The sequence below is a fragment of the Nothobranchius furzeri genome, chromosome 3, assembly GCF_043380555.1.
Source record: "Nothobranchius furzeri strain GRZ-AD chromosome 3, NfurGRZ-RIMD1, whole genome shotgun sequence".
NCBI classification, from domain to species: Eukaryota; Metazoa; Chordata; class Actinopteri; order Cyprinodontiformes; family Nothobranchiidae; genus Nothobranchius; species Nothobranchius furzeri.
In genome coordinates, this window is record NC_091743.1 from 75,165,192 (window position 1) to 75,189,252 (window position 24,061).

At 42.7% G+C, this 24,061-nt stretch overlaps 1 protein-coding gene across 1 annotated transcript; it reads left to right on the plus strand.

Annotated features, from left to right (window-relative positions):
* Positions 1–23,989, plus strand: pank4 (pantothenate kinase 4 (inactive)). The gene is made up of 19 exons (XM_015958424.3): positions 1–154; positions 459–541; positions 628–836; positions 1,147–1,330; positions 10,778–10,870; positions 10,949–11,102; positions 13,560–13,741; positions 13,831–13,912; positions 14,881–14,981; positions 17,826–17,981; positions 18,130–18,242; positions 18,514–18,601; positions 18,735–18,886; positions 19,496–19,551; positions 21,792–21,841; positions 21,993–22,097; positions 22,167–22,267; positions 22,352–22,420; positions 23,510–23,989. The coding sequence occupies exons 1-19, from the start codon at positions 1–3 to the stop codon at positions 23,754–23,756; spliced, it is 2,379 nt and encodes a 792-aa protein (XP_015813910.2). The 3' UTR covers positions 23,757–23,989.
* The last annotated feature ends 72 nt before the right edge of the window (positions 23,990–24,061 follow it).

The following is a 24,061-nucleotide window of genomic DNA, read 5'->3' on the forward strand; positions in this document are numbered from 1 at the left end:
ATGTGCGCACATTACGCACGCAGCGTCGAAACATCGCCGACCATGGCGGAATGTGGACGAGTTGACAGCCACACCATGGATAAAAGCATTACTCTTCCGCCCGATGAAATATTCCGCAACCTGGAAAACGCGAAGCGCTTCGCTATAGACATAGGTAACCCCGCACTTCCGGGTTTTCATAACACGTTACGTAAGTTTTGCAGGAAAGCTACTAATCATGTAGGACCAAGCTGCTGCAACGCAGGGCTTAAGGTGAAAGTAAACAACAACAAAAAACATCGGGGTTCGGCCGTTGGCACGAGTCCTAATGTGTATTTAACTTAATTGAGGAATGATATTTTGGGAGAAGGGACTCTTGTGAGCCTTTAGTTTCATTTTCATCACGTGGACGTTAGGATCAGACACGAGCTGCTCAGCTCAACCGTTTTCACGCTAGCTGTGTTTTTATGCTCAAACAGGTGGATCTCTGACTAAACTTGCTTATTACTCAACTGTGAAGCACAAAGTGGCCAAAGTCAGATCTTTCGACCACAGCACAAAGGTACAAAAAAGATGATCTAAACCAGTGTCTCTGTTTTCATCAGCTGGATATAAAATAAACACTATATTCTCCTCTGCTCCCTTCAGGAAGCTGCCAGTGACAAGCTGTATGAAATCTCCGTCCAGGAAGAGGTGACTGCTCGTCTGCACTTCATCAAGTTTGAAAATGCCTACATCGAAACGTGCTTGGACTTCATCAAAGACCACCTGGTCAACACTGAGACCAAAGTGATCAAAGCCACGGGTGGAGGGGCGCACAAGTTCAAGGTGCTGATAGAAAGAAAACTGGGACTCAAGTGAGTAAGACTGAATGTTTTAGGTCTGCTGAGTCGCTTATTCCAAGTTGGGCAGTGAATTTCTGGCACAATATGATCACAATAGAGCTTCTCTGTTTAAAGGCACAAAAGCAAGTGCCGTGTCCACATGTGGAGCTTTTGTTGGCTAGAGATTTTTCTGGAGTTTGATTCTTACGGGTTTTACCGGTACCATCTGTGTGGCTCATGATCATAATTACAAAAGCATCAAATCGTAATTAACAAGAAAAATGTCAACAATTGAGTTTATGAAACAGAGATTCATGCGTTCATTCTTCCTGTGTTGTGACAGAGTGGACAAAGAGGACGAGATGTCCTGCCTCATTAAAGGCTGTAACTTTGTGTTGAAGAACATCCCCCATGAAGCGTTCGTGTACGCCAAGCATGCAGACTCAGAGTTCCGCTTTCAGACCACTGATCCGGACATCTTTCCCTACCTGCTGGTTAACATCGGCTCGGGGGTGTCCATAGCGAAGGTAAAAGAGAAATAACAGATTTGTTATGTTTCTGGTTGTTTGAGTTACGCCGATTTAGAAGAGAAACTGTGATTTATCCTGTCTCTGTAACTTGTCACAGCAGGACTTTGTTCATTAAGAAAATGAAACAGCTGATGAATTAAATCTGATATTTTAAACCGTTCAGAGCAATGCTAGGCTCGTATATGATTGAAATATTACCATTGGCACTATGGAGACATTATTTGTTCTGAAATACAAGTTATTTTCTTCAGCCCAGAAATCAGATGCTTGGATTCAGTAAAATCCAGCCTCCACACATGTGAATTCCACCTACTTTGTGATGTAATCCTAGATCCACAGCAAAGCATCTTTCTTTTATTTAAATGAGAAGGTTTTAACCATGTTGTGCATACAGCTTTATCGTTGCTAACTCAACAGTGTAACCATTTAGCTAGCGGTTAGCATTTTGGTTTTTCTTAGCTCTCTGGCCTCTCCATCGGGTAGTTTTAACGTTAAATGGCGACGGTTTGAAGAAGTGACCCATCTGAAAACCCACTCCGGAACTGGAGGAATTTAACAAGCAGTCTATGAAATCACGGTCGCCTTCTGGCTCAGTTTTTTGAGAGCTCCTAAGGATTAAATCCAACTATCTCTGGAGATTAAACTCTTCTTTATGTGACAGGGTGAGGTTCCTGTCACTGTATCCCGATTGGTCATGCGCCCTGGCTACTTGGCCACGGGTATATATCCCTTTGGCTGACTGGTTAGCGCACGTGCCTCACCCAGCAGCTTGGGGATTGAATCTCGTCCGGGCCCTCATTTCACCACCTTCCCACATTTAGGATGACTGGCTAATTCCTTTACGTCTCGCAGACAAAAATGCATTTTCACATTTTATGCAATATCAAAAGTGCAGACTAGTTAATAAAGAAATTGCTTCTACACAAATGCACAGATAAAATTCCTGCTTGCAACTGTGAGAGAGTGGGCATGAGTGTTTAGAGTCCAGAGGAGGAGCATGAAGGTTAGGCGCTTCCTCGTTGGGAAGGGTTGGGACAGGATGGCGCAAACATGCCCCATCCAGCCATTTGCAGTGGCTGGGCAGATCAACAGCTGAGAGAGCAGGACTCAAAGATGAAGCCAAAAACTGCTTTGGGGTTGTTTCTGATGAGGAAATTACAATAAAACATGGTTAAAAGTTACATTTGCATGATATAGTCCCTTTGAAGAGGATGCCTAAATGAGTTTTATAAATATTTTCGAAGTCTAATCTGCTAAATTCATCATTTACAGAACCCCCAAACTGTCATTGTTTAACCTGAGAGATGACTGAGAACCTTCACCAGCATAAAGTTGAGGTGGTAGCAGCCGGCTGTTTGACCTTCTCTGGTGGTAGTGAGAGGAGAAAATCTCACACCAGTGGTGTTCTGCTGTTAAATACACGAGTGCGTAATGAGTGGAGGACCCAGGGAAGTTCGGCGAGACCGACAACCAGATGGTTGCTTTCGGTCCGAACCGTGTTATTGGTGGAGGTTTTCAGACAAATGAGAGAACCACTTTATTAAAATGGTAAATGGCCTGTATTTGTATAGCGCCTTCTTAGGGTTCTACAACCCCCCAAGGCGCTTCACAACACAATCAGTCATTCACATGCTGGTGGTGATGAGCTACGATGTAGCCACAGCTGCCCTGGGGCGCACTGACAGATGTGAGGCTGCCGAGCACAGTCACCACCGGTCCCTCCGACCACCACCAGCAGGCAAGGTGGGTTAAGTGTCTTGCCCAAGGACACATCAGCAGAACTTTCTGGTTGGAGCCGGGATCAAACCTGCAACCTTCCAATTACTGGACAACCTGCTCAACCTCCTGAGCTACTAGCCTGGCCTGCCAGACTTCTCTGTTTAATTCTGCACAGAGAAAGGGTCTGGGAACTCTCCTGTTCAAATAACCCCACCCCCTGAGAATTCTAACCGAGCCAATCAGCACTGAGTAGCGTACGTCGCACACCATATCTCCGAGTTTGTCGAACATGGCGACTGAAGCGAAGTTTGCTGCGGCTCTTTCCTCTGTTCTAAATGACTTGGATGTCTTTAAAACCACAACAAGTAGAAGCACTAACGGCTTTCTTCTAAAGAAAGATGTTTGTGCTGTCGCCAGACTCCTATTTTGACTACAGCTAAAAAACGACAGCGTCACGCGGTACAGTCTGCATTTCCGTCTTTTTCGGATTGGTTATTTTTGAGCTGCCTAGTCCCGCCCCTCATGTGCCTCTCTGTCTGTGAATTAAACAGAGGACGAGTCTTGCAAGCCAGGCTACTGAGCTACTGCTGTCCCAATTAATTTTCTCATTTTTTATATATTTTGCTGTCGCAATAAATTTATAGCTGTACTATGTTAAAACGTTAAGAGGCACAAAAAATGTTTTTCAAAATGTTCTATTGCAGCTTTAAAGGGTCAGAAGTGTTTAAAGTCATTATTGTGATCTTTAGTATTTTTGTCTTCAATAAACATAAAGATGAAATATTTCTAATGCAGCAAAACTCATTCTCCATGTTGGCCCCTTGTGAACACGGATATAAACAGTAAGGCTAGAGAAGCACTAGTTCAGGTGTTATTGGCCAATGCTGAACTATAGTTAGAATAAAACATTTTTGATTTACTAAAAATAATAAAACCAGAAGCAGAAACTTCCACTGCTGTGAATTAGCGATGGTTAGTTCACGGACCAGGAAAATGCTTCTATTGCTGCTTGGCTGTGATGCATTCACAGACCTAGGATCAGACATTATCTATCAATTATGCTTGATTTCAGTCTGTTCTGATCACCAGCCAGGTTATTTTGCTGCATCTTTATATATTTTGTATTGATTTCTTGATTAATGGAGTGAATTTCCTGCTGCTCATATTTTAACTCTAGTCCACACATTGTATTAAAAACACAGACTATTAATAAACACAGACTGTATTAAAAACACAGACTAAAGTTTCAACACCAAGGAAGTTAGCCAACGCTTAGAGCAACTTGAAACTGTGTGTGCGACTCTACAGGAAGACCACACAATGCTGAAGTCTAAACTTTCTGACCTCGAGGGGAGAAGCAGGAGGCTGAATCTACGAGTGGTTGGCTTACCCGAGTCCCTGGAAGGTCCGCAGCCAACAGCGTTTTTTTTCCAGGCTTCTTGTGGAGATATTTGGCGACCAGATCCTATCTTCTCCGCCTCAGCTGGATAGAGCCCACCGCAGCCTTGCCCCAAAACCCAGTCCAGCGGGGCGTCCGCACCCGGATTATTTGTTTTCATCATTTCCAAATTAAGGACATGGTGTTGAGGGAGGCACGGAAGAGCAGCACGGTGGATTACCGGGGGCACAAGCTTCATTTCTACGAGGACTACAGCGCTGACGTCCTGAAGAAGCGGGCTGAGAATAAGAAATTTATGGCTGAACTCTACACCAAAGGACTGCGGCCATCTCTTCTCTTCTCTGCGAAGCTGCACATCACCCTCCTGGATGGTGACATACGGTGGTTGCGGTCTGTTTCCGTGGCAGCCGACCTCCTTCGGTCTATGGCGGGGGAACATAGTGCATCACCGTGATCCGGCTTGGACCTTCTCAACTTCTCAGGTTTATGTTTATGTATTTAGCAGACTCTTTTGTCCAAAGCGACTTACAAGTGATAATCTGCATATTGCCCTTGAGGCTAACAACAACAATAACAACAACAACTTGACATCAATCATCGAGAGTAGGGAACAAGGAGTGGACTGTAGAGAGGGGGGATGGGTGCAGGCAGGGTGCTAGTTAAGAAGATGCTCTCTGAAGAGCAGGGTCTTCAGGAGTTTCTTGAAAATTGAAAAGGAAGCCCCTGTTCTGGTAGTGCTTGGTAGGTCATTCCACATTTGTGGAACGATGCATGAGAAGAGTCTGGATTGTCCTGAGCGTGGTGTAGGCACTGCTAGCCGACGATCCTGTGATGACTGGAGTGGCCGGGCCGAGACGTAAGCCTTTGCAAGAGGATTCAGGTAGATGGGAGCCGTACCATCTCTGACTTTGTATGCTAGTGTTAGCAATTTGAATTTGATGCTACCGGGACTTCCAACAGCCACAGTCTGATTATACTGCAAACAAATTTTGATAATCAATACCTGTTGGGAAAGGACCAGTGTGCGGTTTTGTTTCCATGTATTTGTTGGCATTTCATTACAAGATAAAATATCTCGTTGTATGTTTGACGCTCTATTTAGCCCTCAATTTTCAGCTGGGTGAAGAATAGTTGTTTATTTGTTGTTACGCGGGGAAAAGTTGGTTTAGTTTGGGAGTATATTTTTGGTATGCTGATAAGTAGTAGGAGAATTACAGTGGTTGCTTTTGTTTTGCAACCTGTGTTGTTTCCAGGTTTTTTTTTTTTTGAAGGGGTGGGGGGTTCGTTTGAGACAGCTAATTTTTCTTCTTAAAATGTATTTTACTTTCTTATGTTGTTTTTCTTCCCTTCCTTCCTCTTCCCCTCCTTTCACTCGGGGGTACTCTAGGTACTATGATTACAGGATCGTTCTAGATGAACAGCAATCTTAACCTTGTCAGTTGGAATGTAAAAGGACTGAACCACCCGGTTAAATGGAGAAGAGTCTTTTCTTGCCTTAAACAGCTCAGGTCTGGGATAGTGTTTTTGCAAGAAACTCATTTGCGAGATTCAGATCAGCGGTATTTGGGGAAATGCTGGTCGGGGCAGTCATTTCATTCGAATTTTAAAGCAAAGGCCAGGGGCACCGCCGTTCTTGTTGAACATAATATTCCCTTTGTTGCCTGAAATATTATATCAGATAAAAATGGACACTTTATAATTGTATCTGGAACACTTTGTAATAAATCTGTGATCTTGGCCGACGTTTACGCGCCTAATTTCGACGATGTGGAATTTTTTCAAACCCTTTTCTCTCAGCTCCTGGATTTGAATTCTCATTCTCTGATTTTAGGTGGGGACTTTAACTGTTTTTTGGATGCACAGTTAGATCGTTCCTCCTCTGCGCCTGCTAGTCTAAATAAGTCAGCCAAATATATTAGGTCATTTCTTGAAGATTTTAGCCTTACTGATTTGGCCTTTCTTTTATCCAACCGGTAGTGACTACTCCTTTTTCTCTCACGCACATCACACATACACTCGCATCGATTACTTTTTTATAGACAATCAGCTGCTCCCAAACCATACATCTTGCAGTTATGAAAGCATTACGGTTTCCGATCATGCCCCCCTGGTTCTTATAATGGTTCTTCTGGATAGTGACTTAGTGAAAAAGCATTGGAGGTTAGATCCGTTGCTGCTTGTCGATGAAACATTGGTTTCAGATATTTCCTCTAAAATTAAAACTTTTTTGATTGAAAATAGGACCCCAGGCATGCCTTGTCAAACAATCTGGGAAGCATTGAAGGCCTTCCTTAGGAGCGAAACAATTTCTTTTGCTGCATTTAAATGGAGAGCTGCGGAAAAGAGACATAAAGATATTTCAGACCAAATTCTTAATTTGCATAGACTATATGCACACTCACCATCTCCTGCATTGTATAAAGAACGATTAAGGCTACAGACTGAATTCAATATTCTTTCTTCCCACCAGGTCGAAGGCTGTTTGATCAGAAGTAAGAGCAATTTTTATGAGCATGGTGAGAAGACCGGTAAAATTCTGGCCAATCAGCTGCACGGTGCAAGGGCCAAACAATCTACACGGGGCATTAGGACAGACAGCGGGCACATCACACCTGATCAGACAGCAATCAGTGACAAATTTAGAGCCTTTTACTCAAAACTATATACGTCAGATTCTACTACCTGTTTGAGCAATATGGAGAGTTTTTTTTTAACTTTGTGGATATGCCTTCTATTCTCCCAGAAACTAGACAGAATCTTGAAGCACCCATCACCATAGAGGAAATCAAAGCAGCTATATCATCCATGCAGTCAGGGAAATCACCGGGCCCAGGCGGGTTTTCAACTGATTTTTTTAAGAAGTTTTCAGATGATCTTTCCCCCTCTTTAAGTTTATTATTTGCTGGGTCTTCTGAGTCAGGGGAACTTCCCCCGTCATGTTATCAGGCTTGCATTTCCATGCTGCTTAAGAAGGACAAAGTCCCATTTGACTGCGCCTCTTACGGGCCCATATCTTTATTAAATACTGATGTTAAGATTCTGGCAAAGTTGTTAGCTCGTAGGTTAGAAACTGCCCTTCCTTCTGTAATCTCTCCTGACCAAACTGGATTCGTTAGGAATCGCCACTCATTCTATAATATTTGCCGTTTGTTTAATATGATTTACACACCTAATCACAGTGTAGCTGAATGCCTGTTTATGGATGCTGAAAAGGTGTTCGATAGAGTTGAGTGGGATTATTATTTTTTTTCATTACAGAAAATTGGTTTTGGTCCTTTATTTCAATCCTGGGTTAAACTATGTGTATGTGAACCCTGTAGCGTCAGTGCTTACAAATACCCGTTGCTCTGATTACTTTAGACTTTACCGTGGGGTGAGGCAGGGCTGTCCTTTGAGCCCCCTCCTCTTCACCTTGGCCATTGAGCCACTTGCTATTGCGGTTCGTGGCAGTGGTGAAATACAGGGCATCCTTAGAGGCGGTCTCGAGCATAAGGCTATATGCCGACGACTTGGTGTTATATATTTCTGATCCACTCAGGTCCCTCCCAGCGGTACTCCGGATTTTGGACAACTTTAGTACGTTCTCCGGCTATAAACTTAACTTGAATAAGAGCGAACAGTTTCCGATCAATAGGGAGGCCATCTGTCTCAATTATGGAAGTTTTACCTTAAAGGTTGTTACTAACCAATTGAAATACCTTGGGGTATGTGTCACTAGGCATTTTTGTGACTTGTTCAAGAGTAACTTTCTTCCACTATTTGATCAAGCGAAGCATCTGCTATCTAAATGGTCCCCACTAGTACTGTCTCTTATGGGCAGAATAAACTCTGTGAAAATGATGCTTCTCCCCAAATGTCTTTATCTCTTCCAGTGTCTTCCTATTATGATCCCTAAATCTTTTTTTAAATCTCTAGACTCCTTAATCCTCTCTTTTATCTGGAATGGCAAACATCGTAGGCTGAGAAAGGCCTTCCTCCAGCGACCTAAGCAGGGGGGGATGGCCTTACCCAATTTCCAGCACTGCTACTGGGCTGCGAACATTAGGAGTATGCTGTACTGGAGGCACTTTCATCTTGAATCTTCATCTCCAATCTGGGTCACCATGGAGGCCCACGCGGTTTGTGCAACAGTCTCTCTTTCTGCACTCCTATGTGCGTCACTGGGCTGCATGGTGGCGCAGTTGTTAGCACTGTTGCCTCGCAGCACGAAGGTTGCAGGTTCGAAACTCGGCTGCGGCCTTTCTGCATGGAGTTGCGTGTTCTCCTCATGCATGCGCGGGTTTCCTACGGGTACTCCGGTTTCCCCCACAGATCACAACATGCCCTATAGGTTATAAATTGTAAGTTGCTTTGGATAAAAGCGTCTGCCAAATAAATAAACATAAACTTCCACTTTCCTGTTCTATCGCTTCCTGGAGCCCAGTGGTTAAGCAGTCCCTGAAAATCTGGTCACAGTTCAGAAAAACTCTGGGTCTTCAGGCTTTTTCACTTTTAAGTCCAATTGCAGCTAACCACTTGTTCTCTCCATCAATGGCTGATGCTGCCTTTCTTTTCTGGCATAAAAAAGGTCTAAAACAATTCCCAGACTTATATTCTGATGATCTCTTTTCTAGTTTTGCTCAGCTGACAGCAAAATTTGGGATCGCGTCCACTCAAATTTTCAGGTTCTTGCAGGTCAGGGATTACGTGCAGAGTATGATGCCCCAATTTCCAGATAAACCCCTAGAGAACCCATTGGATGAGTTTTTATTGGTAAACCCCACAATGGGAGGAGTAATGTCTAAGCATTATTACTCTATCACAAAACTATGTTGTCCTTCATTAGTGGCAATTAAAACTGCCTGGGAGCAGGACCTCAATTTTACAATCTCAGATGAGGTGTGGGCATCTATACTGGGCCAGGTGCACTCCTCATCTATCTAATGGGCCATTCCCATCTGTACCGGGTCGGCCCGGGCCGGGTAGCGTAGGTTGTTTACATATCTGGGTGGCCTGGTATTTTTCCGGGCCAACCAAGGCTCATTCTCAGCCCTCTTCTCGAGGGGGTCTGCTTCAGGCCGACCAGGGCCAACACACCCACTGCTGACAGCAAATTCACACCTTCCATTAGAGCAAGCCTCTGATTGGTGGGTAGAATCAGCCCACATGGGCTTAAGGCAAGGATGTGTGGAATCAACCGGGCCAGGCTGGGGCCGACTGGGGCTACCCGGCCCGGGCCGACCCGGTACAGATGGGAATGGCCCATAAACAAGCTACGCTATCTGGGCCGGGCCGACCAGGTACAGATGGCAATGGCCCATAAGTGTGCTCGGCATGCACTAGTGCAATTTAAGGTGGTCCACCGTGTGCACCTGTCTAAGGCCAAGCTGGCACGTCTATACCCAAACATAGACCCAACTTGCGAAAAATGTAGGGGTGCTCCTGGCTCTACTACATATGTATTGGTCGTGCCCCTCCCTGGCTAACTTTTGGAGATCAGTTTTTGGTACAATCTCTGAAGTTCTGCAGTGTCAGGTGGAGCCATACCCTGTCTCTGCTATATTTGGTGTCGCCCCAGATCTGACCGTACCACATTCCAAACTAAGAATCCTATCCTTTTTGACCTTACTGGCCAGAAGAGCTGTTTTGCTGAAGTGGAAGGACTCTTTTCCTCCCTCTCATGCCCACTGGATAAGAGATACTATGTTATGCATGGATCTTGAAAAAAATCAGATACACAGTCTGTGCTTTTTTATTTTTATTTTTTTCTCTTCCTTTCCTGTTCAGGGTTGGCAGTCTGGGGTTTGTTCTTGGGGTAAAACTTGAGAAAATTCACGTTGTTTTGAAATGTACTTGTCAGGTCTATTTTTCTAAAATAAAAAAGGCATGAATAAAAAACAGACTGTATTAATAAACACAGACTGTGTTAATAAACAGACTTTATTAAAACACAGACTGTATTAAAAACACTGTATTAATAAACAAACTTTATTAAAACACAGACTGTATTAAAAACACAGACTATTAATAAATACAGACTGTATTAATAAACACAGACTGTATTAAAAACAGAGACTGTATTAATAAACAGTTCCGGAGGAACATGTTTATAAATATTTCTCTAATCTAGACACTCGTTTATCTTTAATTGACAAAACACAATGTTTACAGCGACCTTTTAGAACATTGACGGCATTCATTTAATGCCAATTTTATGTTTTTTTTTTTTCAGATTTGTCTTGTCAGCGTTTAAGCAGTCAGAACAGGACCGTGTCTGCATCATACTGAAGAATCTTCTGGTTGCCTTTGACTCGTTTTTCTCATCCCTTTGTTTTTGTCTTCAACAGGTTGAGTCAGAGGATAAATTTGAGCGAATAGGAGGAAGTTCAATTGGTGGAGGGACTTTCTGGGGTCTTGGAGCTTTGCTCACCAAAACGAAGGTATCTCCAGTACAGTTGTGGATCAATGCCACCTGTTAGGCAGGTTCTGTTTGTCTCTAAATCTCATCTTTTCTGCAGAGGTTTGATGAGTTGCTACAGCTGGCCTCTAAAGGACAGCACTCAAGTGTCGACATGCTTGTCAAAGACATTTACGGAGGGTCTTATGGATATTTGGGATTGACTGGAGATCTTATTGCGAGTAGTTTTGGGAAATCTGCGACTGCTGACAAAGGTGATCTTGTGTTTGTGTTATTGAATGTGTAAGGTGCAGATTTTTGACCCGATTTTCCCCTTCCAACAATCTTAAGAATGCCCTCGATTACTGTAATGGCTCTAAAGATTACTTAATCAGATGTTCCTGCCATGCCATGGGGTAGGTAGTTTAAATCAATCAAAGTACTATTAAAAATGCTTAAATTTGACTGTCTGACCCTGTTTCTATTATATGAAATAGGTAATAAATAAGGATGTAAGAAAATAATGATATGGCAGTATATCATGACATTTTTCCTGCAATATTATAGCGATATTCAAAATGGTGTATCTAATTTGTAAAATAATTTACATGCAAACATTTGTGTATTTTCTTTTCTTTTGGTGCAATGCAAACGCTGACCGCTAGTTGGCAGCAGTGTGCAATGGGTTTTGTTTACTCTATTGAAATGTAAATCTATTACGTCCCCGGCTCTCTAGGAGAGATGAGGAGGGGAGTAATAAAATTAGTGTGTGGGTGAAATAATAATCAGGGTGCTGTATCGCTTAAAACAAAGGATTTTATTACAAAACTAAGGGAATATGTACAAAGAACCTAAAAACAATACTATGTACAAAACCAAAGGAGCAATATTGAAAAGGGAGAAACGAAAAACGCCACCCCAGAAGGGGGTGGGAAGAAAACCGAGAATAATAAATATATATATAATTTCAAAAGTGGAGATCCTAAATCGAGGTCAAAATGCCGGTCCAAAGTCAAATAGCCAAACGATCTAATGCCAAATCCGAATGTCAAAACGAGTCAAATATCAAGTCTACCAAGCAAAACCAACAGCGAACGAGGAGAAGAGAGTAGTATAAACTCAGCCGAGTCTATACTACCCTTGGACCTTCTCACTGACTGAGGGCAGTAGAGCAGCTTTTAACAGCCGCTCCCTGATTACTGATACTAAACAGCTGGGGCACCGGGAGACAGGCGAGGCAAAGGCCACTGAGGCCATCTTGTGGCCGAAAAGGGCCACGGCACGTAACAAAATCCCTCTGTTGTGGTTCAGATACCTCATGATAAACATGTTACGAATCAGTTTGGACTATTTATAGAATTTTCCTATAATAATTCAGTCTAAAAATCGCTAATATTGTCTGACTGAATGCATCGCAATATATCGTGATATATCGTATTGTCTTCCCGTATCGTGATACGTATCGTATCGCCATTATTTCACCAATACACATCCCTAGTAATAAAGTAGGTAATTTCATGTTTCCCCTAAGCTCCTCCCCTGGCCTTAACAGCAAAACACATAATTTACACAAGCCTAGAGCGACGACCAATAAGAGTTGAGTATCCTCAAGAGGGAGCTGTCGATCAACAAAAACGCGCCCCATTCGAGGAGGAGCAACGGGAACCAAAAGGGATTTATTTTTTGTGTATTGGAGCTAAGTGATTAGCGTAGCGTTTAGCCTTGTGCTACATCGGATTGTTGTTTTAGCTTGTTGTAGCGTTAGCTGGGGTGTGCTAGCATGACGAGTGCTGGATTCCTGCAGGTTTTAGATGTTTCCCTGCTTGAACACTGCAGATTTGATTAAAACGAGAGAGCTCCTTCAGAACCCGATGAAAGCTGAGGAGATAATTCAGCAGTTAGAATCAGGTGTGTCTGAGCAGGAACATATCAAAAACATTACCTTTAGCGCTACAGGGCTGCCTTTGTGTGAATGTGTGGTATGAGACGTGGTTTTGGCTCTTTATAAAAGGGGAGGAGGCGCAGGGGTGGGAGCTATAGCTGTTTAAATTCAAAAGTCTTCTCCTCTCTCTGATGGCATCATTTTACAGACCACTGCTTAAGGACTGCTCTGGTCCAATTATAAATCGGGGCTGCATGCTGAATTGTCCTGGTCCGATATCGAGGACAAAGCGCTGCCTGCTGAATGGGACCAATCAGAAAACGAGGACGCAGGAACACTGCACTCCGCCATGTTTGTTCACTCTGAAGTCACGTTTGACCTCACAGATTTCACATCTGACTGGGTAATGATTGTGTTTGAGATCCATTCGTGTTTAGTTTTTGCCACTGCAGTACCAGAACCGTTCTGTCGGTGATCTGTTTTCACCACCTGTGGGGTCTTTCATGTTTTTAAAATCTTCCCTGATTTAAAAATCCTGCCATGTGTGCCGGGCACCACTGTAAAAATTGGTTAAATCCCCTCAACAGGGCTGCAAAGGACGGTTTTCTGACAGATTTCCACACTGAAATATTGTCTTAGAATACATTTGAATGGAAAAACCTGTTGAAATGACATGGTGCCTTTTCACCCAGTTATGTGTTAGGACACGAGGAGTGGCCTCGTTCCAAATTCTGCTTTACTGGAGTGAAACCTGTTGTTGCTACTGAGCCACTGGTGGATGATTCAGACCAGTTTCAAGGTGTGAAGATGAAAAGCTTTCTTAATAAAACTGAACATTTTGTGACTGTAGAGTTTTCCAAAGAGGACATGGCCAAGAGTTTACTGCACATGATCAGCAACGACATTGGGCAGCTAGCCTGTCTCTACGCCCGGCTCCACAACCTGTCCCGAGTGTACTTTGGAGGCTTCTTTATCAGAGGACACCCGCTCACCATGCACACAATCACATACAGCATCAACTTCTTCACCAAGGCAAGCCAGCGCCGTCGCCACAACACAGATTTCTCCCATCAGCCCCGTCTGTAACTCGTCTTTCTTGTGTCTCTGCTGTTTCATCACAGGGGGAAGTCCAGGCCTTGTTTCTGAGACATGAAGGCTATCTCGGAGCCATTGGAGCATTTCTTAAAGGAGCAGAAGAAGACAGTAAGGAGAAATAAACAAACACACCAAAGGAACTGAGTGGAAACTTGTGTGGGGTTTTGGGTGCAGCTGATTTGGTGCTTACTCTTACACAATACTGCAGTTTTGGAAACTGGCAATGTAACAAGTTTATTAAAATATCATTAGAAATAATTTACTTCTTTACTTTTTTCAAATGAACCCTATTTTAGAGTTTTTGTTGGCATTCAAAAAAAAAGATCTTTTCAATTAAAAATTTAAATTTTAACTTTAGGACGCAAATCAAGACTGAAAGCATGCACAAGTGATCAAATTTGGTCACGTACACTATTAAGAGTTACGTCCCCTTTATGGGGTGATGTAGGGTTCCACTAACAGTAAATGTTAAACAATCCTGAAATGTTTTTACCGGTAAGTCGTCTGACCTTGTTCGACAAAGTTTTTGGAGTTGGATAAGAAAAAATGTAAACCCATATGAATTCAAATTAAAGAGACAATGTGTAGTTTTTATCATTAATATCTGGAAATATCCAACAAAATGTTGAAAATGAATTAAATGATGGCCAGTTGTTGAAAAATATTGGCGGCTTTGTAACATAAAACCATAAAAATCGGGTCTAAAGTACATGGGAGCGGGTCTAAGTCTCTGGAGGATGCCATGTTTTTTTCTACAGGAGCCTGTGAGGGCAAAATGCATTTACTGATTTGTAACAAACGGTTACAAAACTTTCACCATTAATAAATGTTGTTTTACACATTTACCTCTTTACTCGTTGCCAGCAATGATCTGATGAAGTACTTGTCCAAAAATTGCACTCCCGGGTATTTTTGACACTAATGGCCATCCGTCTGTAAGATCTTACTTGAACCCAAAAATATTCGCCAGGAAAAATGCACACTGTCACTTTAAAGTGTCAAAATGACCAATGTCAGAGTTTTTGGGCTGTTGAATTATTAAATTAAATATCCTATACTTTATGTATTTTCTTAAGACCCAAACCAGTACAGCTGGGGGGAAAATTACGCAGGAAGCTCGGGCCTGATGAGCGTTTCTCCAGACATGTACCCAATGCAGCGCGCCCGCAGTGGAACAGTAAGTTTAATAACTTGGTATTTTAGTATTTCTTTGATGTCTTTTATCAGATATTAGAGTATTTTTATGTTGCTGAATTTCTATAACTCGAACAACATCCATCTCATCAGTCATCCTTGTCTGATTACCATTCTTTTCATTTCCTCTCCACACATTCCTGTGTCTTCAGTTTCCTGTAAGTACTTCTGTGTGTGCTGCGCCCTTCTTTAATGAAACTCTGCCTCAGTTTGCCGCCTTTTTGCACAGCGCTGAGTGTTTCCCCACGGCAGATGTTCACCTGTGTGTGTTTACTTAGAGGCATCTGCACTTTATAAACTGCCTGCTTCAGTTTCATTCATAACCAAATAGATATCCCGTCCAATGGTGTGAAACACTTTATTAACAGCTGAGTTTTCTCCCTCTGAGGCTTTGATGTTATACTCTAATACAGTGGTTATTGCAATTGCAAGGCATGCAACCCCAGATACAGTGAGGAACAGAAATATTTGAACACCCAGTGATTTTGCTTGTTCTCCCACTTAGAAATCATGGAGGGGTCTGGTGCATTCCCACTGTGAGAAGCAGCATTCACACTGTATGATTTAAAAGAGCAAGTCACCCCAAATCAACATTTTTTTGCTGATTAACTAAATAAACGAGTGTCTAATCGTGCTGCAGACACGTGTCGTCAATAATTTGGCATTTCAGTGCATCTTAGTTAAAATTTAAATATTCTGCCTAAAACTGTCAGTGTTGTGCCGTTGTCAGGTAAAAACTATGCACTGTATTTTAATTGAAATCTGCCACCGCTATTGGCTAAGAGGTATGCTATGATGTAAACTGGTACATTATGATGTCACAATGCTGTTGTGAGCCTGTGTGTGTGTGTGTATTTGTTAGCGGCTCCGCCCTCTCGGTCTGCCAGGCAACGGCATTTGTTGCATTTTTCTAACATGAAGTGGGAGTGGAGTTAGACTCTGGTAGGGGGTGACTTGCTCTTTAAAGAAAGTATTTGTATTTCTCTTAGTTACATATAGGATTTGAACACCTGACAATCAGCAAGAACTCTAGCTTTCATAGACCTTTAAAAAGTCCTTATTAGTCTAAATCAGTAGCGCCTGTCTGAGCTTGTTAAAGACACCTGTCCACCCCACAGTCAGTCAGACTACAACTACTACCATGAGCAAAACCAAAGAGCCGTTAAGACATCAGATTCTGAATTGTGGACCTCCACCAGGCTGGAAAGGTTATGGGGCAATTGCCAAGCAACTTGGTGAATATAGCTCCGCTGTTGGAGCAATTGTTGTGAATAGGAAGAGGCTAAAAATGAGTGACGGTCTCCTTTGGACGGGGGCTCCATGGAAGATCTCTGGTGTGTTATCACTGATGATAAGAAAGGTGAGGAACCAGCCAAGAACTACACAGGAGGAGCTGGTAAAGGACAGGAAGAGAGCTGGGACCACAGGTTCAAAGGTCACTGTTAGCAGACCACTGCACTATTATGGCTTAAAATCATGCATGACACGGAAGGTTCTCTGCTCGAATCATCACGCCTCCAGGTCCGTCTGAAGTTCGTCAATGACCATCTGGATGATCCAGAGGAGGCATGGGAGAAAGTGGGGCTGGGCAATACGTCGAAAATGTATCGTTATCGAATTTTCTGACTCTAATCAAGATCATTTTTCCCATGTCAATAAAATTGATAATAAAAAAATTAAAGGGTGTGTAGGTTGGCAACAGTCATGTGCCTTTAAGAAGCTGTACCACCTCAAGTCATGTAAGAATGTGACTCAACGTACTACATGCAACAGCCCCACCTAGTGGAAAACGTTTGTTTCTGCGCATACCTGTGGTTATCGTCCATTTATCGTTATTGAGGTGAAATCCTCAATATATCGTGATATTAATTTTCGGCCATATCGCCCAGCTCTAGGAGAAAGTAAAGTGTTTAGATGAGACAAACAAAACCTTTTTGATCTAAACTTTACTCGCCGTGTTTGGAGGGGATCAAAGGATGAGTTTCGTTCCAAGAACAGCATCCCTACTGTGAAGCATGGTGGTGAAAACATCATGATTTGGGGTATTTTTCTGCCAAGGGGACAGGATGGTTGCACATTGCTCCAACTGTTGATCTTTTTTCACCAAGCTGCTTGGCAGTTGCCCCATAGCCCTCTCCAGCCTTGTGGAGATCCACAATTTTGTCTCTGGTGTCTTTTGACGGCTCTTTGGTCTTGCCCAGAAAATGCTTGTGCTCATGCTCACTCATATCCATTCATGCCATTTTAGTGAACTTTTTGCAACCGTTATGCTTGAAATATTGCTTCAGCAATCGTTTATCTATTTTATCTTTGGAAATGAGCTCAAGACCTCCCTGTGTAGATCGTGGTGATCCACAGTGGGGCCCTGATCCGAACTTTGGGAATCACTGGTCTAGAGTCTGTTTCAGATGAACGTTACCCTCCAGTAGCTGCTCTGGTCTTGGATTTCAAAATAAAAGTCTCTTGAAATGTCCTAAAATTGACTATAAATAGTTAAAAATCAAAAAGGATGACCTACCTACCAAGTTTGCCTCTCAGCGTGTTTTTGAGCCTAATTTGATGCTTGATTATTAGATTATAAAATCTAGAAAAATATAAATCGGTAAAATAAAAGCCATGCTTATGAGGTGTCTAATTGACACCACTTTTTTAATACTTTTAGAAACATTTTAATTGTAATTTGTTCTGGAGATCAGCTCAAGGGCCCACAATCCATTTATGGAGTCAAAACTCCAACTTTGGGAATCATTGTGTTAGGAAAAGGATGAAAAAGGGAATTTCAGTCCCAGTTTTTATGAATAAGTCTCACCCAGTGTAATTTTTCCAGTTCGACATGTTGGAGATGGACCGTCTGGATAGGCAGCTGGTGAATCTACCTCTGCTCCAGGAGCCTTCATCATACATCCCCGACACCGTCGACCTCACTGAGGACGCTCCGGCTCGGGAATACTGGTTGTTCTGCTTTGAAGATGCCTTAGATGGGGTAGGGAAATGAAATTTCGTGAATGTTGTTAAATGAAGAAATAAAATAGCTAAATTTAAGGTTGGCGTCCTGCAGTGGTGAAGGAATTGACGTGGAGTTTTTCCTTTGATGCAAAGAAATATGTTAATTAAAAACAGCTGTTGCTCAGGTGGTTAAGAGGGCAGTGGCGAGTCAACCCGACATGCCGGAGGCCGCCGTGCGAGCCGAGAAGTTTCGTCAGAAGTACAGACACAAGCTCCAGACGCTCCGCTACCAGCCGTTGTAAGGATCCTCCCTGCTTCTGTTTAACCTAAAAGATGATTTTTTAAAGTCAAAACTAAAATCTTTCACTTCGCTGTCTGCTCTAGTTCCATGTCTTTATTCTGTAGCAGCCTGTGCTCTCAAGCAAAACCTTTGTTGTTGTTTAAAGGACTTTAGCATTAATTCTGTTAGTGGTGGTAGAAAAACCCAAATATGTTTATTTAGACACAATCAGCTGTTGTCATCTGTTTCTGTTTTTCTGAGGCTAATGTAGAGTGCTTCTCTTCTCTAGTGCTTATGGATCCCTCACTGTCAGAAGTCTGTTAGACACGAGGGAACACTGTTTAAACGAGTTCAACTTTCCTGATCCGTACTCGAAGGTCTGAGTGAAATCCGTCTGATGTTCTTCCGATTTAACCGTCACTGATCCTGACTGTGTAACGCTTTCTTTTTGTGTTCTCAGTGTGACGTTATGCCCGAGTAATTTTTTGTTTGACTTGATTTTATCTTTAGATTAAAGAGAGGGAGAACGACGTGGCTCTGAAGTACTACCAGAAGGTCGTCAAGTCCTTGGAGGAGCTGAGCTGGGAGGACAGACAGTTTGCTCTGGTCAGGGGCGTCCTGGCCGGGAATGTTTTTGACTGGGGAGCCAAGGCCGTGTCGGAGTGAGCTCAAAATCTGTTCTCTGAATTCTGTCAGTAGACATAAATTGGTTAGCTATTATTTTTAATAATGAGATTAGGTCACATGATCAGAGTTACTTACCCACAATCAACACTAGAGGCATAACAGCAGAGGACTGTTTTACTCGCGTGGTTTGCAACACATCAGTCCACACCAGGGGAGTGTCTCAGACGTGCAGACACACTTGACATCCCAGTTTGATGTCATATATAACGTCGTGCCTCTCCACTGCCAGGATTAAACCCTTGAATAAACACGTCTTGAAAGATGCTGGGAGTAAATGAGTGACATGTTTTGATGTTATCTGCATAAAAAAGAAATGGCATCTCTGCAGTTGTCTTTTATTTAGAAAATTTCCAGACATTTTACACTGATAGCATGTGTGATTTCCTGTCTAGCCCTTTGTTAACAGCAGAAAGTGACACATCCCAGAAGCGTCTCGCGACAAAAGTGTAACCCAATTTCATGTTTAGTGTTGCGGCCGGTTTGGATCAACTTATCGACTGTAATGGATTCATTTAGAATTTTTTTTAGGTTGATGGCCATTTTTGTACACATTTAACTTTTTCCTATTTCCCTAATCATTGCAGTGTTCTGGAATCTGATCCTGAGTTTGGATTTGAGCAAGCTAAACGCCAGCTGGAAGGTATCCAAGTGCTTCAAACATTTCACAAAAACGACTCACGGGGCATCCATTCCTATTAGAGACCACAGCATGCTAACTATTGAAAAAATGAGGAAATCACACTGGATTACTTTTACATCATATTAAAGATCAAGTTCACTAGGTTTACTCAGCACATTGACACTGGTCTCAGTTCAATTCAGTTTTAATTCTATAGCGCCAAATCACGACAAGAGTCATCTCAAAACCCTTTTAACAGGAAGAAACCTCCAGAGAATCCTGGCTCACTATTAGCAGCCATCCACCACGACTCACTGGGGATGGGGAGGACAGCACACACACACACACACACACACACACACACACACACACACACACACACACACACACACACACACACACACACACACACACACACACACACACACACACACACACAGTAGTGTTTCTATGGTTACATTGTGATTTCTTAGTAAATATTCTATTTAGTAACAGATGAACTTCATTGTACCACGGGGAGCAGAGCTTTCAGCCGCTCTGCTCCTCGTCTCTGGAACTCACTTCCCCCAGACATCAGGAACATCGACAGTTTTACCCTTTTCCAGTCAAAACTCAAAACACCCATGTTTAAATCTGCTTACAACCTCTGATTTTATTGAACTGTTTCTCTCTTTGTTTTTTCTTGTTTGGGTTTTATTATTGTTTTATTGTATTTTATTACGTGTTTTCTGTCAAGTGACCTTGGGTGTCCTGAAAGGCGCTTTGAAATAAAATGTATTATTATTATTATTATTATTATTATTATTGTATTTATCCTAGTGAATCTATAGTTAAACAGGTAAACTAGTAGTAGCACACTCAATGTCAAAGACAGTAAAATGTTATTATCAGGAGAGGGAGAATGTTTGAGTGGTTAGCAGCAGAGTGCTAGCTGATGGCCCTCAGCAGAACACCATTGTAGCTTCTTCTGGGGAGAAATTGAAGTTAACAGCTGAAGTAGCAGGAAATATTTGTTATGCTGTGCTGTGGAGTTGCTAATGCTAGCGGTTGGCTTCCACAAGTCAAGACGTGCTCTGCCTATTCCAGGCAGCAAAAATTGTGAGTCCACGAATGCTAATTTTCTGTCGGATGTAGAATTGACAGGCTTTTCCAATCTGAGTCTTCCCCGTCTATTTTCTGTCGGCGGTAATGCGGGAAAAGGGGTAGAAGACTATTTTCACATTGGGCCTGCATGTGAAGAGCCAGTCTTCTTTAAAAATAACAAGTAAAAAACTGTCTCTTAGGGAATTTAAGGTTTCTATTTCATTTTGCTTGTTTGAGATGCAAAATTGTGAGAAAATTGGCTGTTTTTTTAGAAAAAATTGGTACACGTACGGCTTTTTGGCAAGAAGTTCTCTTTACTGTCAGGTCATGGGGGCGTTATGACGTAATCGCAAACAAATTTCAACATTTGGACCGTCATGCAAAGCCCTTTTCAGATAGACATTCTGGAACATTTGTGGACAATTCAATCCGGTTTTTAACCGGAACTGTGCTTTCAGACACATCACTTTTGTACCGGAACTTGTCCTTTCGGCTGCGTTCACACAGCAGGGAAAAGTTCCAGATGTCTGACGGCGGCGGGGGTGGGGGGGAGAGAATCGGACTTATGTTAAGAAGAAGAAGAAAATATAATTTCTATAGTGCCTCTCAAGATAAAAATCACGAGGCGCTTAAGCATAATTCTGCGCACACGAAGACGCATAAGACACCTGGATGATGAAGCTCAATGGTTAAAGGAATCACTGAAGCGGTGTGAAGCGCTCCGTCGCGTGTCTAGACGGTACCGTAGGAGGCGAGATGCCATGGTTCGCCGTATGCTACAGCTGCGGGCTATAGGAGCGCACAGCGTCCCCCGGTCCCCTCCTCCTCCCCCTTGTCCGGAACTCTACCTCACCAGTCTGAAGCAGCCACCCTGTCCGTAAAAAGTCTGGACCTGTTACTAGGGGCTTCGTCCGGATAAATTCTGGAACACGTTATCCGGATGTTTGTATTCAGACACAAAGGTCTTACGGACAGAGTCCGGAACATTTCCGTTTTTCATGGCCTGTCTGAAGGGGGCTCAACAGTCATGCAGATGGACAAAGACCCACCAGTAGTTTCCCTGTGATTATGTAAAAGGGAGACTTAGATGCATATGTGTGTGTATATTTATTTACAAACCCTGTGAAATGATTTTTGGATGAACTGTTCGTCATACACACTGTTGTTCTTCCCCTCAGAGCGGCCGTGGCTTGTTGACTCCTATGACCAGTGGCTCGAGAGGCTAAAGGTCAGACTCTTTACAGGCTGCTGGTCTGTACGGCAGGAATGAACACTGTTTTATTTAATATTTTTTATATTCTCTTTCAAATAGTGTCTGTTTCATTCTCTTGAGGAATAATGTGTTTTATTAACACATTATTCCTGGTTTTCTGTTGCAGGGTCCCCCTCACAAGTGTGCCTTGCTTTTCGTAGATAATAGCGGGGTGGACATCATTCTCGGGGTGATGCCCCTCGTCAGAGAGCTTCTCTCTCGAGGAACTGAGGTGAGGAGTAAGAACACAATGCTCCTATTGGGGCGTGTCCTAAATTTAAATGATGTTTTAAATCTTCAGGTGGTGTTGGCCAGTAACTCTGGTCCAGCCTTAAACGACGTCACCAATGGCGAACTGCAGATTCTTACAGAAAGGATCGCTGCCATGGACCCTGTCATTCAGTCAGTGTGAAATGACTTCGTTTTTCTATCATATTCTGATTATTGCACCAAACTTTAATAAAACTGCTGTTTGTTGGTGCGCAGGTCTGGCCTGAGAGACGACAGGCTGACGTTAGTCCAGAATGGTTCCAGTTCCCCCTGTTTGGATCTGAGGTTGGTTTTTTAATGAAGATATCTTTGATAGCATTTTTTTAATCATATGTTCAGTAAATGTTAGGGTTGGGCATCGAGCACCAATTGGAACCGGTTCCAACTGTTAGTTTTTATCGGAATCGTTCAGGTTTTTTTTTCCGATTCCTTGTTTCGATTCCTAGAATGCCGACCGGAAGAGGAATCCGCGGCCGATCTCCGTGAAAAATAAACGTGATCTGCAAATTATGATCAAGGCTTTTCAGAGCTGATCACACCAGCTGTCTGTGTGCAGCACCGAGTCCCCCCACCCCCCACCCAGATATAAACAAAACATTTAGAAGAAGAAGAAGAAAATATCATTTCTATAGTGCCTCTCCAATAAAAATCACGAGGTGCTTCACAAAAACAAACAATGTAAAAATATAAAAAATAATTTAGAAAATGGTTAAAAATATATTTAGCCTCTCATCCCAGAGGCTGCTTCCAGACTTTGGTTGTGGTCAGAAACAAACACACTGGTTGTGCTGCAAGTCTCTTTCTTTTTTTTTTCTCTCCAAAACACGTATTTGTCTAAATGAAGGTGATGTTATTGTTCATAGAATTAAAATTCATGTTGAAGTTGAGATTATTTCATCAAGTAGGACCTGTGGTTAGCTGGCTCATGTAAAACATGTCATGTCTTGAAAGAATCGGAATCGGGAATCGATAGAAACCGGAATCAAAATGAGGAATTGGAATCGGAATTGTTCAAAATCAAACGATGCCCAACCCTGATGATGGTGCGGTACCCTTCACCCACAATCTCCCGGTGTCCACCCTGGAACTGGGAGATTGTGGGTTCAAATTTGAAAAGCGATTTGATGAATGGATCAGGATTCAATCATTGAGAACGTAACGTTCACCAAGATTCGAGGGTTTTCTACGATTGTACGTTTAATTTATTGTTTGCCATTGGTATGTGAAGACTATTTAAAGCATCATGGCTCCAGAAAAACATCTCCTACTGCAAGTGAAACACTGTGTGACTCAGTTACTTTTCTTCAGCTTGGCTGATTTATAATAATAAGTGAGAGTATCCAAAGTGTTTTATTCTCCTTTATGGTTCTCTAGTCGCCTGGACAAAGCTTTGGCGATGGTGGTGCGTGAGCGGAAAACCGACCTGGTGATCATTGAGGGAATGGGCCGTGCCATCCACACCAACTACTTCGCCACGCTCAGCTGCGAGAGCCTCAAGTTGGCCGTTATTAAGAACTCGTGGCTTGCCGACCGGCTTGGTGGAAAGCTCTTCAGCGTTGTTTTCAAGTATGAGGTTCCGGCTGGAAAACCCAGTCAGGAAGCCGCTGTTCTGACGCCGTAGCGAACGCGGCGATGCTCGTCGGACTGGATTTGATGCGGGAGAGCAGCTCTGAATGTAAAGACTGGGATTGTGTATTAGAACTGGGTGAACACATGATTGTTTTAATTGGAGATCATTAAGAGGAGAATTTTATAATCTCTCTTTTTCTACATTACTGATTTTTATTGGGCGTTTCTGTTCGGAGACGCATTCTCCTTCAACTGATGGGAAGTTTTCACTACCTGGGCTCTGAAAACAGGAGTTAAGCATAAAAATAATACATGTGTACTCCTCAATAATCAGGATGCTGCCAACACAACTGCCGT